Source organism: Amborella trichopoda, chromosome 2, assembly GCF_054954075.1.
Source record: "Amborella trichopoda isolate Santa Cruz 75 chromosome 2, AtrichopodaSantaCruz75HAP2 v2.0, whole genome shotgun sequence".
NCBI lineage: Eukaryota > Viridiplantae > Streptophyta > Magnoliopsida > Amborellales > Amborellaceae > Amborella > Amborella trichopoda.
The window spans coordinates 2,133,978-2,150,469 of NC_142337.1; the positions used below are offsets into that span (position 1 = coordinate 2,133,978).

The following is a 16,492-nucleotide window of genomic DNA, read 5'->3' on the forward strand; positions in this document are numbered from 1 at the left end:
ATTTACATTTGATATAAGAAAGTCACAATTACTTACAACTATCCAAAGTGAAATCCAATAGCTTGATTGTATTACAAAGTTCGAAAAAAATTCTTTCTAAGTTTGAGCTTGATCAATAAATAAATACAACCACCTAATTTCACATCCAATGATGATAATGATTAATTGTGACCACTTGTACCACAGATAAATGGTCTTATTGTATGCTTTTTTTATAAAGGATACATCAACCTTTGTGCCCTAAGATTATAATTCATGCTGATAGTAAGTCCCCTCCCCTCTCTCCACGAGTTTCACACAATGTTTTGCAAAACAAACAGCGTGCAACCTTTAAAACCTGAACTACTATTGTTGAGAACAAATACAGGCAACATGATTGTTGAAAACAAACAGAGGCCATAAGGGTTCTTTGCCTCTACTGGTTTTCAACAATCTTGTTCACTGTGCAATTAAGAGGCCAAGGATGATCATAGCTAAGGTTGTGCCATGGCAATCAACAAAAGATTGGTTCCATTACGGATTGTCCATAGTCATATTCAACAAGTCAAAGAAAAGATAAAAATAAAAGTTTTAAATATGTAATAATATGGTACAAAAAATTTGCCCAACTTCATTAATCAAAATAATAAATCCGGCTAAGCCAAAATCAGTCAAACATTAATTTGACTACTTTTTATTAAACCAATTTTTTATTTAGACCAGGCCGGTCAAGATAGACGTCAGCAATCCAACTGATCAGACCAGCCAATCCATTCCAAAGCCCACCAATGTTGCAAAAAAAAAAGAAGCAAGGTCCTCAAGTGATAGGCTTTAGCACATGATTCCTCATTTTTAGGGCCAAGAATGTATGAGTGTGGCTAAAGGTCCTGCAGGCAAAAGGCATAATATCAATTTACCCTTAATAAAACAAGGTCGTAATCTCCTAGTTGTTAGATGTAAAATCATGCCATCAGAATATATTATGTTTATGCACAAAGTTCAAAAAAATTCTTTTGAACCTGAGCACAATCAATGGCAATGTCCCCAACCATTAATTGCTATATCAGACAGGCAACTATGGGTGCTTGCAAGCTTCTGTACCAAAGATAAATGGACTTGTATAGTTTTTGTTACATTGCAATCGCAAAAGAGCAATAAGAAAGCAACCAATCTTATCCCTCTCTTTTAGATGGCACCACATTTAATCTCTCTCTCTCTCTCTCTGATGAAAAAAGAAGCAAAAGAAGAGGACTGAAAAATAGCCTCCCAGAACAGGCCGATTCCCACCTAAGAAACCAATTAAAAAAAAAGGTTCAATAAGCATTTCAAATGTCAGAACAGGGCCCCAACTTGCGGGGGTCTCATTCCAATTTGACCCTTCGGGCTTGAGTGATACCCAAGACAGGTTGATATCTAACAAAGAAATTAAAAATAATAATAATAAAGTAGTTAAAAACCAGAGAATCGAGCCGATTTCCAGCTGATGAACTCGATCTTACTCAAGCAATTCAGGATTGGATTGGTGATTTTTTGTCACTGCTTTATACATTCTTGACTAAACACTAAAACCAAATATATATTAATCTCTCTCTAACAAAAGAAGCAAAGGAGCACATAAAGAAAACTCAAGGATAGTCTCATGAGCAAATTCAAAAAGCTAATATGCCCAAAGAACATGACACTATCAGCCTTTTAAAGGAAATGGTCCAATAAGCATTTCACATCAAAATTGATAGGCTTCCGAATATTTATACATTCTTGACTACTCAAATCCAACATAAAGTTGATCCCATGCAAAAACAAAGTAACCAACAGGCTGTGAATCTCTCACTATTTTCATGACTCCAAAACAGAGAAATGTAATACCTCAATCAATCATTTCTGGTGTACTAAAAGCCATCTGTCCATCTTGTGTGGCCCCATCTATCACCTCATAGAGTCCCCAAAGTTATAGTGTACACTCCGGAAAATTTTAACTCTTTGATGATTTTCTCGAAGCTGAGAGAACAAAAACACCATAATCGTTGTCGTCATCATCATCATCATCTCTCTCTCACACACTCACTCACACACACACCCACCCACAAACACACAGAGCATGTGCATACACAAATGGCAGTAAAACTTAAAAGAGGGTATTTGTGACCAAAATATCAAGTATGCTAATAGAAATGAAGAACATGTGAACTATAATCAACAAGTCATGCATTTTCTGAATAAAATTTACAAACTTTTTAGATAGATCTGAAAAACACGGTACAGTTTTTCTTCCCTATGTGTGTTTCCTTGACAAAGAAATAGAGTTTAACTTCTACCAACCACAATTAAAAAGCTTTCGTGTAATTGTTAACACTTCAAAAAATAAAAAAGTTTTCGTGATGGCTGGATGTATAGAAGCTAGAACATATCATGCAAAGTCATGTATGGGTGGATTATCGCATGCACATTTGAACATAAATCAATTTATGAATGCAATTTTGTTGACAAAGCAAGGTTGTGTAAACATAATAAGATGCATGCATTAACAACCAAGGGCAATGATTTCATGTAACCGTTGTATAATAATATGATGCAACAACCTTAAAAAACCATCTTATAGTCATTAGTTTGATCCAAATTTTGAAATATACAGTCTTTTCATTCTAATGAACAATCACAAAAAAAGAAAAAATTGAAAACACAACCTAGAAAGCATTTTTTTAGCCCAATTAACATAGGTCCTTCATTTTGGTGAGATGCTTAGATCTAGGCCTTAGGAAGGATTTTCTCATTTCCGATCTTTTTGGACGGCTTTATTATCATTAGATGAACAATGTTAAAAAAGAAAAAAATGATTTTCAGTTTATAAAGGCTAAGATCTTGAAATTCACAAAATGAATGGTCTAGATTCATTTTTGGAGGGGACACATTTTGACCATATCTAGGGTTCAAATTGAACATTTTTTTTGGGGGGGGATTGATTATTGAGATGAAGAGAGTGTGTGGGAAAAATTTGAGGTCATACAAATACCACAATCATGGTTTTTTAGAAGTGTCGTTGCATTATACTATGATACAACCATTGCATTGGATCATTGCTCAACAAGCAAACCCACAAAAAAGCCCCAAACCATGCATAGCTAGTCTTGTATACACCTTAGTCAATAACATTTGCAACAAACAGGCAATCATCCAAAGAAAAAAAAAAAAAAAAAAACATTTGGAACAAAATGGCAGCATCCCTTGGAGTAATTCTTGATGCAAGCGTGGGTACACATACACGTGCGCATGCATGTAAATGCATACAAATGAACATACACGAGGTATCCTTACCCAAATAATTATACATAAATGTATGGAAGCAGATTGTTCCACATGATGTACACACGTACACACACAAAAAAAAACACAGTTTCCACTTAATTGGGCAAAACGTAAGAAAGGTAAGTGCTACAACTTCAAAACAAGTCAGAGAACAGCCAATTGTTTCGTGATAGTGAACAGTAACCCACTCAAACACACCCTTTTGCAATTCCCAGAAATAGTGCTATAAAGGAAGCACTTGGGTAGGATGTTTTGGCCTATTTCAAGAAGGTTGGACTCTTTTGGTACATCAGTGTGTATTACTATTTTTTGGATAATGTCAACCTTAAATTGATGAGAAAGAGATGTACAAAAGCTTGGCGATCCACAGAGGAGGATGCTCAAGGGAAAACAGACCAGAAAAGCGGTATCGAATCTCATGTGAATGAGCAGGGGGGAAGGAAGCAACAGAATCAACAAAAGGTTAAAGGATTTTATCATCTAATGGGAAATGTACAAAACCATAATCCACTTGAGTCATCACCGCCCAACAATGGGATGAATGAAAAGAGAGGGCCATCACCATCCAATTAAAGGATGAGAGAGAGAGAAAACAGGACCTAATGGCTAGCTTCCACTCTCTTTCCATCAATGTCCATCATTTCATTGCACAGTGACGACCCAGCCCAATGGCAAACTTCACTTTCCACCTCCGTCATTATTCCGATCGACTATGGTTTTGCATGGTCCATTGGATTATAATACATAGTTTTGCATGGTCCATTGGATTATAATATACTTTAGCAAAGTTAAAGTAAGATAGAGGAATCACAATAAGAATGGATAAAAAGTAGAAACAAACCTCTAATATAGGATCCTCCAAAACAAGTTAGCCGACATTTGATGGAAGCTTCCTCCAATGGGGTCGGCCTCTCTGTAGCCATCCTCAAGTCCCAAACCTTTATGACCCCGTCCGACGATGCAGATGCCATGATGTATGGAGCATCATCACCCTGGTCATCTCTTTCCCCAAAAACAACAAGGCCTTTTAGACGAGTCGAATGTGCATTTTCAAAGGAAAATGCAACCTTCCCAGTCATTGGGTCCCATGCTCTCACACTACAATCTTCTCCACCGGTAAATAGGAGCCCATTCTGTTATAAATGAGTCAAATAACCGTATATTTGTAATAAACACACACGTGCATGCACACACACATATGAAAGGTCAAGAGCTGGTTTATGCCATTTTTTCATTAATGAATGGCATAAACAGCAGATATTTGAGTGAAACAGGTAAACATATTTTTACAAAATATTGATAATAAAACAGGATATCATAAAATTATTTTGCAAAAAAGGGTGTATGTCTTTGATGTTATCGTTATGACAATTCCTTTCTCAGAGGCTGTCTATCTATGCTGCATAAATGTGAGAATTTCTGCACTTTATTTCATATTTAGGGTTCATAAGAGTTTTCACTAATTGTAAATAAAGAATTTCTAAGTACCATATTTTACAATAAACTGCATGAAACATATAGAAAACATGTACATAAACAAAAAGAAGGTAGTAGAAAAGAATCGAGCTGCTAAAAGATAGGTCATTTCCAATCAACTCGTCTAGAGCAAAAGAAATCAACATTGCAGCACCTTCAGGAGAATGAGGACACCAACATATCACTAATCTTTACAGATTCTAAGAAAAAGAATATTTCTTTAAAGAAAAAAAGCTTCCAAGGAAAAAAGATGCCCACAGAATGTCCACTAAAGCAAGTCCAAATGCTCAATATATTGACTAGGGAAAAGAGAGGGATTTCGGAGGCAAGTGAGAGGGTCTTCTCTATTCACAGGTGCTTCGTGGATTGGATGCAACAAATATTAGAAGGAAGAAAATTTATATTAGGCATCAACCTTATACTACAGAAGTAAGGTGCATTTCGAAAAGCCATTGGAAAAGGTTGTTTTGATGCTATAAAATCCTTCAATTGATCATCTCAAACTCGAGATATACAAATATAAAAAAAAATGATTTCAAGCCCTATAAAAAGTGCAACTTGGAACATATTATCTGGAACACCCATTTTCAAAATTTTCAATTGATTTTAGATCTGCTTAATTTGCACCATTTTTCAAGCTTTAAATTTCATGACAAAGGGTAAAATTACATTTTCAGACCATTGTAAAAACTTTTGGCACCAAAACTGCATCTTCCGACAAAGTTCAGAGGTGTGCCTTACTTTGATTGTTTAATGTTGACACATTATTGCAAACCACAACCACATTAGAAACGCTAGAGAAAGGCATCATCAATTGGTTGGGTGTAGGAAAAATATTTTCTCACATACATATGAGGGAAATTCCCAACATGTAGAACCTAACATAGCTAGAGAAAGAAAAGATGACCGCGAGTACCAAAGTTCGGTAGCAAATAATTAAAGGTCATGTTCAGCAACTCAGTGTACAGCTTTTTTCACTGTAGCAAGCCGAAGTGTCGAACTCAGAACTTAATTAATTAGGTAAATGAAATACTCTCATATGACAAAAAGATATTTGGAGAGCCATCCATTCTTTCTTTGAGATTATGCCTCTAGAGTGTACTAGAGAATGTTTACTACTTAACTGAATCCCCAAGCTGGTTAAGGATATTTGCAAAGAGTTTCTCAGTAGCAATCTCTCCAAAGAAGAGATCCTGCAATTCATATACAGTGCAGATGAATCTTCCAAGAAGCTTTTATAGAATCACTCTGGGATAATTAAAGTGGACACCTAGTTTTTTGGTAGATTAAATTAAGGGGACTTCTTTGATGCGACAATTGCTTCATGGAAGTGATCATTTCTATAGCAGCTCTCTCGACCGACGCACCTTTCACTCTCAATTTCACTTATGCAACTTCTATCCATGATTTGACCTATCAGCCTTTGCTAACATTTCTAAGATCATCTCAAAAATTCAAGAGTAAGCCCCAATAGGCTTTATTCCAAAATCCCTAAATAAGGAACATCAATTTGAGAGAAATTCATCATGAGAAGTGCCCCAATAGCTCCGAAATTATTATAAGATTATATAACCTAGCTAACAAAGGTACATCAAGTTAGTTTCCAAAAAAATAAAAACTGTAAGTCAAGTTTTTGGCTATTCTACCAAAGTAGAATAGCAATTCTACTTTGAGATAATCAAGGTTCAAAAATGCAGATGTGGCCGCCTAGGCGTTTAGACACAAATGCAGCCTGGATGATTCCTATTTTCTCCAACCTAAGTTGCACTTCAAGACATTTACCAAACTGATATGCAATTGATGAAAGGAGTGCAATAAATTAATATAGCTACTCAAGACTGTTACATGCAAAAAGCTTTATCGACAAGTGACACAAAAAGCCTAATCCTTCCATATATTAATTAAAATTAAATTAATACTCTTTTTGGGTTTACCAATAAATTAATATAGCTAGTCAGGAGTAGCATAAAAAGTCTAATCCTTCCATTTATTAATTAAAACTGAATTAATATTTTTTGGTTTACCAAAAAATTAATATAGCTGCTCATGGTTACTGTTAAAAAATCTAACCCTTCCATATATTAATTAATACTAGTTTTTGGTTTGGCATTAAATCAGCTGAATGAAGGTGCAGATCAAGGCGGCACCTAGGCACCTGCCTTTTACGCCGCCTAGGAAGGTGCCTAGATGGACCCGTCCAGAGCATGCTGCGTTGCCCATGACTAAGCGGTTTGGAAAAAAAGCAGCCTAGGCAGCAAGGCAGCCAAATTTTCGTTCACTGGAGATAATCAATGTCTTTGGCTTTAACAGAGAATGGATATGTTGATTTCAGGCCATTGAATCACTGCATTTCTCGATTTCTGGGAATGAGGTAGCTTAGGAGGTCCTCCAAAACCAGTAGCTATTCAAAGGCCAGATTGACCTCTTACACGACAATTGAGAATACTAACTCCTATGGTAACCTCACTATGAAAATCTATTTACTTCTAAAATGTGGTTCAAAATATAATCACCATACTATATGTTGGAAGGAGAAGGTCCTGCCATTTATTTCAGATTCCTATCCTTCCAGATACTTGATTGCTGGATTATGATGCATTATGCAGCAAGTTGATCAGTGCTCCTAAATCTAAGTGTTTCTCTCCTCTTTTTCCCATGGTTTGCAAGGGTAATAGCTGAGTGATCCTAATCCTTCTTCATTATTACTTTGTAATTAATGGTTTTTCTGTTAAATTCATTCAATGACAAGAGTCTCTCGATCTGCAACCTTGTAGAACATAGTATTCCATTTATCATGAGATCAATAAAAGATTTTTGGCATGGACTAGCATGGACTTCTGGAAATTTGGAAAAATAGATATAGCCTCCAGTATAATGAAATCATCTGGTGAGGACTCGTTTAGACATCAGCGAACAACTTAAACAATACTATTCTTTGTTACGATGCAAATATAAAGAGCTATTGTGATGCAGGGAGAAATAAAACTCGAACAATAACAATAAAATAAAGAAAATCGTTGAGAGAATAAACCCTCTCTCAGGGCCTGCAAGGAAATCCACCCCAAAAACAAGGTCCGCAAGGGAATCCACCCCAAAAAGATCTTTTGGCAAGAGGAGATTGGGGAGCATCTTATTGTACAGGTTGTCACAGACAATGCTACTCCTAATGTTGCTGCATCTAATTTGTTGCACATAGCTTATCCTAGAATTTTTTGGACACCATGTGCAGCACATTGTATAGACCTCGTGCTTGAGGCTCTTGGCGGTTTAACCGCGATATTAGGTGCAATGAAGAAGTTAGTTACAAATTTCATTTATAGCCATCATCTCACCCTCAGCATGATGCGTACCTTTACAAATAAGAAAGAGATTGTGAGGCTTGGGGGTCACGAGATTTGTGACATGGTACTTATGCCTAGATAGCATACATTTGAGGAGAGTGCAGTTGAGGCAAATGTTTATCTCAGATGAGTAGAGAGCATGCAAGTGGTCTAAAGATTAGATTGGGAAGAAGGTGAGAGATGTTATACTTTCTAAGGCTTTTTGGAGAGGGGTGAAGGGCGCTCTTGAGGTATTTTTTCCTCTTGTCAAAGTCCTTCGCATGGTTGATAATGACAAGTCTTATATGATGCTATGGAGAAATGCAAAAGAGAGATAGCCCAAAATTTCAATAATGAAGAAACCCGCTACAAGCCTGTTTTTTATATTATTGATGAGAAGTGTGATAGGCAGCTACATCGGCCATTGCATGCAGCTGGTTATTATTTGAACTCAGCTTTTTTTTATATTGACAAGGATATACAAACAAATGACACAATTATTAATGGATTTAATGAGTGTGTAGAGGTGCTAGTCCCTGATCCTAATATGCAAGATATTATATGCGCTGATGAGCTGATAAATTACAAGTGCTCATTAAAGTCTTTTGGAAGTCCAATGGCGATGAGGCAAAGGGCCAAAATTGATCCAGGTATTAATAATATTCTTAAGTTCTTCAAGTTCAAGTAATCAAGCAATTCTATTATTTATTTATGATTTTATTCTATATCTTTGCAGCCCACATGGGTTTAGTTCTCCAAATTTACAAAAGTTGGCCATTCGGATCTTAAACCTAACCACTTCTTCATCCGGTTGTGAGCGCAATTGGAGTACTTTTGAATGGGTAAGGTCGTAAGGGTAATTTGTATAATTTTATAAATAATACATGAACCATAGATATTAGATTTTAGTTAGTTTCATACTTTCATTTGATTTCGTTAGATTCATACAAAGAAAAGGAACAGGCTTGAATCAAAGACGCTCAATGACCTAGTCTATGTCAAGTATAATCGATTCTTGAAGGACAGGTTTGTTAAGAGAGATAATCGGTTCTTGAAGGACAGGTTTGTCAAGGACATGATTGACATGGGACATGCTCATGGATGCTTCAGGGACATCAGCTGACCCTCCTAGGCCCACTAGATCTTCTGCACAGATAATAAGGATGGAAGAAGAGGAGGAAGAAGAGGCTGATTCAGAAAAGACGGAGGAAGACGAGGATGACCAATATGTCGAGGAGGGTGAAGACTTCGTCGACGCCGATGAATATGATGCCAATGCAGCTGACCCAAGATTTTCTAATGATGAATGAATGATGAACATTGATTGTTGAATAATTATTAAACTTTGAAGTTTGAACTTTGATTGACGTATTGTGTATTGAACTATTGAAGATTCTTTTGAGTCTTTAAGTATTACTTTCATACTTTCATAATTCAATTTTGTTTTCTTCCTCATGGTGGTGTACTGCAGTACTGGTGTGATACTATTTGATAACTTGGTTTGATATTTTCGTTGGTTGTAAATTATAAGTTTTAATTGGATATAGAGTATGAACCGATTTATAGATTATAGTTATGTTTGTGGAGTGTGTTGCTAAATGCTAATATGTAGTATAATTTGAATTATGTACTGCAATACATAGAATTGATACTGACATAACTGCACTGCAGAATCCTTATTTGGATTCAACTAGGCTGCCCAGGTTCTGGGCGCCCGCCTAGGCGTTGGGCGGCCTGGACCCACCAGGCCGCCTAGGACCCGCCTAACGCTTTTTGAAACACTGATAGGAACATAATAAAACTGGAACAATAACAATAAAATAAAGAAAATCGTTGAGAGAACAAACCCCTCTCGGGATCTACAAGGGAATCCACCTCAAAAACAAGGTCTGCAAGGGAATCCACCCCAAAAAGATCTTATCACAAGATCAACTTTATTCAACTCTCATTCTCTGATCATTCTCTGATTATTCTCTTTTATGTTTACAATGAGGGACCTCTTCCCTTTAAATACACTTCAAATAAAATAAATAAATAACTAAATAAAACCCAAATAAAATAAAACCCCTTTCTAAAAAAATATGTACTTCCCTTTCTTCTCTCTCTTAACCTCACATGCCACCTCTCTCTCCCTATTTTCTCTCTCCCCCTATTTTCTCTCTCCTCCCTATTTTCCTAAATCCTCACGCACCAAAATTTCCTAAACTTTATCTTCCCTATAAATCATCTCTATCTAAATCTCCTATAAATCTCTACGTAAATCTCCCAAATCCTTCAAAATATGAGACCTAAATCTCTTTGCCCAATATTAAAATCAATCATATCCCCAATCTTACTAAAACTCACGCCCCACCTTATCTTTGTGCACTTTCTAAATTTTTATCTGCATCATATTGTTTGTTAGATGGGTCTTTTTGAAGAATGATTATTGCTAATAAATTTTAACAACCACTGGAAATCAATGTTTGGTAGGCACTTTTTAATTCAAGGTTAATGTTTTGAATCTAAACACAAATTCAAAGATCAAACATGGATCTCCTGGGTAGTGCAACACAACTTAGGAAAAGCTAGCTGTGTGGTTGATGAATTGGACAAATGAGTAGAATATGGAAAATAGAGTTTTGAACCTTGTCATCTCTGTCTCCAAAGAGATCCTTCCTTTTAGTGGATTGCTCAATAGAGATTGTTATTATTGGTTCTGTTTCACTATTATCCTGTATGTTTAGTTTTAATGTTATAGATAGTCATTTTGTGTTGCTAAATTTAATATAACTGCTTCACAAGCAAAACAAGGGAGCCTAGTTTCTAGACCCACGTTTCAGAAACTGTTCCCACTGGGCAATTTAGACTGTTCATCAAAGAGGGCAGCCATAATTGATGGATCTGGATATTTAATATGGGTGGGGATGGCAAGAAAGCGGGCATAAAAACTGGTCCCACTCCCTCAAACGACCACCCACCCCCAACACCACCACCCCCTCCGTGACTGAATTATGGAGGAATATGGGTGCAGTTGGTAAGAAAGCGGGCATAAAAACTGGTCTCAACTCACTCCCTCAAACGACCACCCACCCCGAACACCACCACCCCCTCCGCGACTGAATTACGGAGGAATAGTTGACAATTTCTAATGGATACCTAAGATACCAAAAGTTGGGACTTGGGAGTAGGGTGTTAGCATTGTTTCAAAAAGCGAACTGCCCAATGCTTATAGAAGACCTGGGCGCATCGCCCAGGCCTAGGTGGCAAAACTAGGCGGTGGTCCCTAGGCGGGCACCCAGCACCCAGGGCCTATGCCCTGCCCAGAGGTAGAAATGACTTCTTCTTTTTTTATTCTATTGAGTTTTTTAAACACAATGAAAGCTTTTAATGGTGGGTTTTAGGTTCATTTGAAAGCTAAACCCACAAGAACCGATTTTAGAGAGAGAAAACTCCAAAAAACTACATTTTGTGATTTTCATTGGATCGAAGTGTTTTTCAAAGTTACGGAAAATGGATCCAAACACCACTCAGTTATATTAGATTTAGTTTTGGAGTTTTTTAACTATTAGAAGGTGTTATTGAATATTTTAGTACCAAAAAACATCTCAAAGGTGGAAGTTTAGAGTTCAAGCAATCAAAATAAGTGCAAAACTTTATTTTCTAGATTACTTGTTTTATTTTGAGATGACTTCTTCAGGATCTAATCGAAGTAGAGATCCAGGTTGAAAATATTGATATAACCTGAATCCAAATGACAAATTACATTAGACACAATTATTATGAAAAAGATAAAAAAGAGAGCATAAACTGGTTTAAAAAACATCTTACTGATATTAAGGGTGATGTTGCCCATGTAAAAATGTTCCTGAAGCTATCAGAGTTGAGATTAAGCAATATATGAGTTTTGTAAAACACAAACAGGAACAAAATCCTTGTCATTTAAATAGGTTTATTTTTTGTTCTACTAGAAGAAGTGATCCGGTTTGGAAGTATGGTCATAACCTAAAATCAAACAATAAAAATTGTATAAGGTGTAATTTTTGTGAAAAAGATACCAATGGGGGTATTAACCGATTCAAGAAACATCTTGCCAGTATTAAAGAGAATGTTGCGTCTTGTAAAAATGTTCCTGAAGCTATTCAGGATGAGATTAGACAATTTCTGAATTTAGAAGAACCAAAAAATGATGAAAATAAGCCTTATTCTATGGAAATATCTTCTTCAGGTTCTTCTAGAAGTGGTGATCCAAGTTGGAAGTAAGGTTATAACCCGAATCCAAATGACAAAAATCATATTAAATGTAATTATTGTGGAAAGGATACTAATGAGGGTATTTACTGATTCAAAAACACCTTGCGATAATTAAGGGGGATGTTGCCCCGTGTAAAAATATTCATGAGGCTGTAAAAATGTTCCTGAGGCTACTATGGAGGAGATCATACAATATTTAAGTTCAGGGAAGCACAAAAAGATAGAAAATCGTTGAGAAGCCAAGACTCCTAGTGCCTCATCTACACATAGTAAGAGAGAGGTACAAAAAGAAGAGGAGGAAGAGGCAGATTCAGAAGAAACAGAGGAGGACAAGCGTTATGTTGAGGAGGGAGATGACTTTGATGATGATGATCTCGAATCTAATACATATGATGAGGTTTACCCTATTCCTTCTGATGATGACGATGACGACTAAATAATGAAGAGTTGAAGACGCTTGAGTGCTTAACTCTTAGTGTTGACTGTTGAGTGTTAACTACTATAGTATTGTGTCCTAGACTGTATATTTTATTTTTCTTATTTTTAGTTTCTAGTTTCTATTATCTAACTTTTGTGTGTATCAGATACTATCTAACTTTTGTGTGTATCAAACTATCAGTGTATGCTTGCATGGTTTTACCGTTTTAGCATTGTATGAAAATATGGATTATGGTCTTATGGATTATCAAAATTCTCTTTTCGACTTCTCCTCAATTCCTCATTCATGGAAATATTAAATATGGATTATGGATAGATTATAAAATATCAAAATTCTCAAAAATTATATCTTTTTTCTTTCAATTGGGCCACCCAAGTTCTGGGCGCTTGCCTAGGCACTGGACAGCCTGGACCCCCACGGCTGCCTAGCGGTTTTTCAAACACTGGGTGTTATGTGAATTAGAGTTTTGGAGAGGGGCAAAGATTTTATAGATATGTCAAAAAGTGACGAGGTGTTTCAATTAAAATTATGGACAAAATACAAGTTTGTCACATAATAGTTATTGCTATGGGCTTCAACATGGGGTTATTGCCATGATGTTTTTTTTTTAAAGTGATGTTCATATCAACAGTTGATGTTTACATCCTCTAGAGAATCAACAGTCATGAGACTTACTAGCCGTAGACCCTTTAAATCAACCATTAAAAAACTGGCAATTCTTCATAATTCAAAACATTGCATTCATAATCATATTGATTTGACTGCCTCAATGTAAAATTAAACGTAAATTTGTATGAGTATCTCTATGGAACATTAAAAGAAATAACAGGAAATGACAATTTAAAAGGTCGCTACTTTTTGTGTTGGAATATCAATTCAAAGTCATTAAAACAACTGAACTTTGCTTGGTTATTAGTGGCTTCATTGTTCGTAAGTACAAAAATTCTCTTGTTTTCTCTCAGACCTCTCATCAACATGTACATTTCACTCTTCTCTATAAAAAAGAAAGAAAAAAAATAAAGGAAGAGATGGAGAGAGACAATGACATAAGAGAGAGGGGAAAAAAATGAGAACGAAAGACCAAACCTCAGCAGGTGCAATGCAATTGACCCTCTTTGAGTTCTCCATGGAAAAAAGCAACCTCGCATCCTCTGAATCATGGCCAGAAATCACCCCCTCAGTCGCCACAAAGAAGGTCTTCCCATCCAACCCATACCTAATCAATGATGCCTCTCTCTGCAACTTACAACCGAAACTCCTCCTCCCCTTTATCAAATTCATCATACACAACTGCAAATCCCTACCGATGGACAGTACAACCCTACCAGTTGGGTGGATTGTTAGGTCATTTACACCTTTCTTGTGAGCTCGAATCGATTTCAAGTGAACCAGAGCTTCGACATCGAAAATGGAGATGGAACCCTGCTCTGAACCAGTGATAAGACCCTACCGATGGACAGTACAACCCTACCAGTTGGGTGGATTGTTAGGTCATTTACACCTTTCTTGTGAGCTCGAATCGATTTCAAGTGAACCAGAGCTTCGACATCGAAAATGGAGATGGAACCCTGCTCTGAACCAGTGATAAGACCCTACCGATGGACAGTACAACCCTACCAGTTGGGTGGATTGTTAGGTCATTTACACCTTTCTTGTGAGCTCGAATCGATTTCAAGTGAACCAGAGCTTCGACATCGAAAATGGAGATGGAACCCTGCTCTGAACCAGTGATAAGATGTACAGGGAAATTGATGGATGAATTTTTAGGACTAAAGCCATAGAAAGCGAGGCAAGAGGCAGCTCCATTGTCACGGATTAGGGTTCCAATCTCTGCTCGTTGGTTTATGTCAAATACCCGAACTGTTTCATCTGAACACGAGGAGGCAGCAATGGGGCCTGAAACACTCAGAGCTTTGATGGGAGAGAGTTGGGCATGATGGGAGAAGGTGGGGGAGAGAAGCGCTTGCTCAGTTTCGTTTTCATGGTGGATTTTGAGTTTGAAGCCCCATACTACCTGGTCATAGGTGCCTGCAACCAGGTTCATGGTGGGTTGTCGAGAGCGCTGCTAACGTTGAAACTGACGGCAAGGAGGAGAAGGAATTGGACTTCAATGATTGATGACTTTGAAGAGGAAGAGCGCTAAAGGGTGAGAGAGAGAAGAGCAGTAGAGATCCTAGAGGGAGATAACCAAAATGAAGAAGAGAGGGAGCATAAAGCAGAAAGGGACGGAAGAAGCAGGATTAGGAGTCAAAGAACGACGAATAGTACAGAGAGAAAGTCGTGCACGAGAGCGTGCGAAATAGAAACGACAATGCAGAGAGAGAGACGCTAAAACCCTAAAAGTCAAACCGCTATTTGGCTTAAAAAACAAAATTGCATACAATAACAACAGTGCTCTAGGGGTGTCAGCGCTCTAGGGGTGTCAACGGGTCGTCGCATCCGGCTAGACCCGGACCCAAATTGTCCAAAACTTAAAACCACCCGACTGGCTCCAAGTCCGATCGGGTCCATTGCCACCCTATGGCTACGAGCTTTTCTCTTTTTTTTTTTTTTTTTTTTAATCATCTTATACCTATATTATTAGCAACAAGGCCTCAATTACCCATTATTAGATTTTAAATTGTATGATTTATCGTCTAATAACTAAATATGACTAAAAGTTCTTAGTTTATATGATTCTTAATACACCCAAACGAATAGAGCTTAAAGTAAAACATTTAATTTCCAACAGTTTACAGGCATGGGTCGGGTCCTACTGGACCCAGACTCATACCTGAATAATGTTTGGATCTAGGTTTTAAACCCGAACCTAACCCATCAGGTCCAAAAATTGGACCAATACTCGAACCCTATGTCCAGTCTAATCAGGTCCATTGGCACCCCTCCAATGGCCTCATTTTAGCATAGGGAGATCAAGGCCATTGTTAAGATGTAAAATCGGGATTTTGATCTAGTTTTTTTCAATGTTTGAAGCCACCACTCCGGCTGAGTACTCATTCTATGCACAAGTTGCTTGAACTCGAGCTCCGACCGAGTCCTCATTTCATGCCTGAGCTGAGTACTCAGCTGGAGTCCGAGCAACTCAGCTCAAGTAGGGTCAAACATTGTAGCAACAAACAAAAACGTTTTTTAAAAAATATATATATAAAATTCAAAAAAAAGGAAAAAAATATTTAAAGTAAAATTAAATATAACACATCTAAATGTGGTAAAAAAATAGATTTTTGAAAAATCAGTTTGTGATTGGAGGTATTTTAAAAAAAATTCAAAATTTTGAAGGAAAATAGTAAAAATAGTATTCACGACTAAAATACTTTCCAAATTTTCATACAATGGTTTTTTATAAGCTCAAATAGGAACGCCGATTGATAATCCGATCAGTTGAACTGCCGAACTAGTTCATCTTTTATAACTACAACCGATACCCTCTTTTAGCTATGGAAAATTTTTACATACAGCCAAGGCTCTAAACAATCAAATTAGAGTGCAACTCAAAAATTTCATTAGAAGTGGTTGTTTTGATGTCCAAATATTTTCAAGTTGATCATATCGATATCAAGATACATGGACATAAGAAAAAATGAATTTCAAAGTTTGGAAATAATGCATCTTTTAATGCATTGTTTGACTATCAATTTTCAAGTTTTCATAGATCTGCTCAATCTACAATATCTTGTAAGCTTTAAATTTTATAATTAGAGATGAAAATATATTTTAAAGCTATCACAAAAAATTTCAATAT

General features: G+C 36.7%; 1 protein-coding gene across 1 annotated transcript; it reads right to left on the bottom strand.

Moving 5' to 3' along the window:
• Positions 1-587: 587 nt before the first annotated feature.
• Positions 588-15,106, bottom strand: LOC18427212 (uncharacterized). The gene is made up of 5 exons (XM_088856270.1): positions 14,279-15,106; positions 13,837-14,196; positions 4,124-4,415; positions 1,846-1,977; positions 588-866 (listed from the first exon to the last, which is right to left on the bottom strand). Exons 1-4 carry the CDS (start codon positions 14,792-14,794, stop codon positions 1,952-1,954), a joined length of 1,194 nt encoding a protein of 397 aa, XP_088712396.1. The 5' UTR covers positions 14,795-15,106; the 3' UTR covers positions 588-866; positions 1,846-1,951.
• Positions 15,107-16,492: the final 1,386 nt, after the last annotated feature.

What these genes read in the sequence shown, in the direction of transcription:
- LOC18427212 (XM_088856270.1), bottom strand. Translation starts at nt 14,794, where the DNA reads ATGAACCTGGTTGCAGGCACCTATGACCAGGTAGTATGGGGCTTCAAA. An exon ending in ATTGCATTGCACCTGCTGAG is followed by an intron (nt 4,416 to 13,836) that starts GTTTGGTCTTTC and finishes CATTTATAACAG; the next exon opens with AATGGGCTCCTATTTACCGG. An exon ending in TGGAGGATCCTATATTAGAG is followed by an intron (nt 1,978 to 4,123) that starts GTTTGTTTCTAC and finishes TTGTTCTCTCAG; the next exon opens with CTTCGAGAAAATCATCAAAG.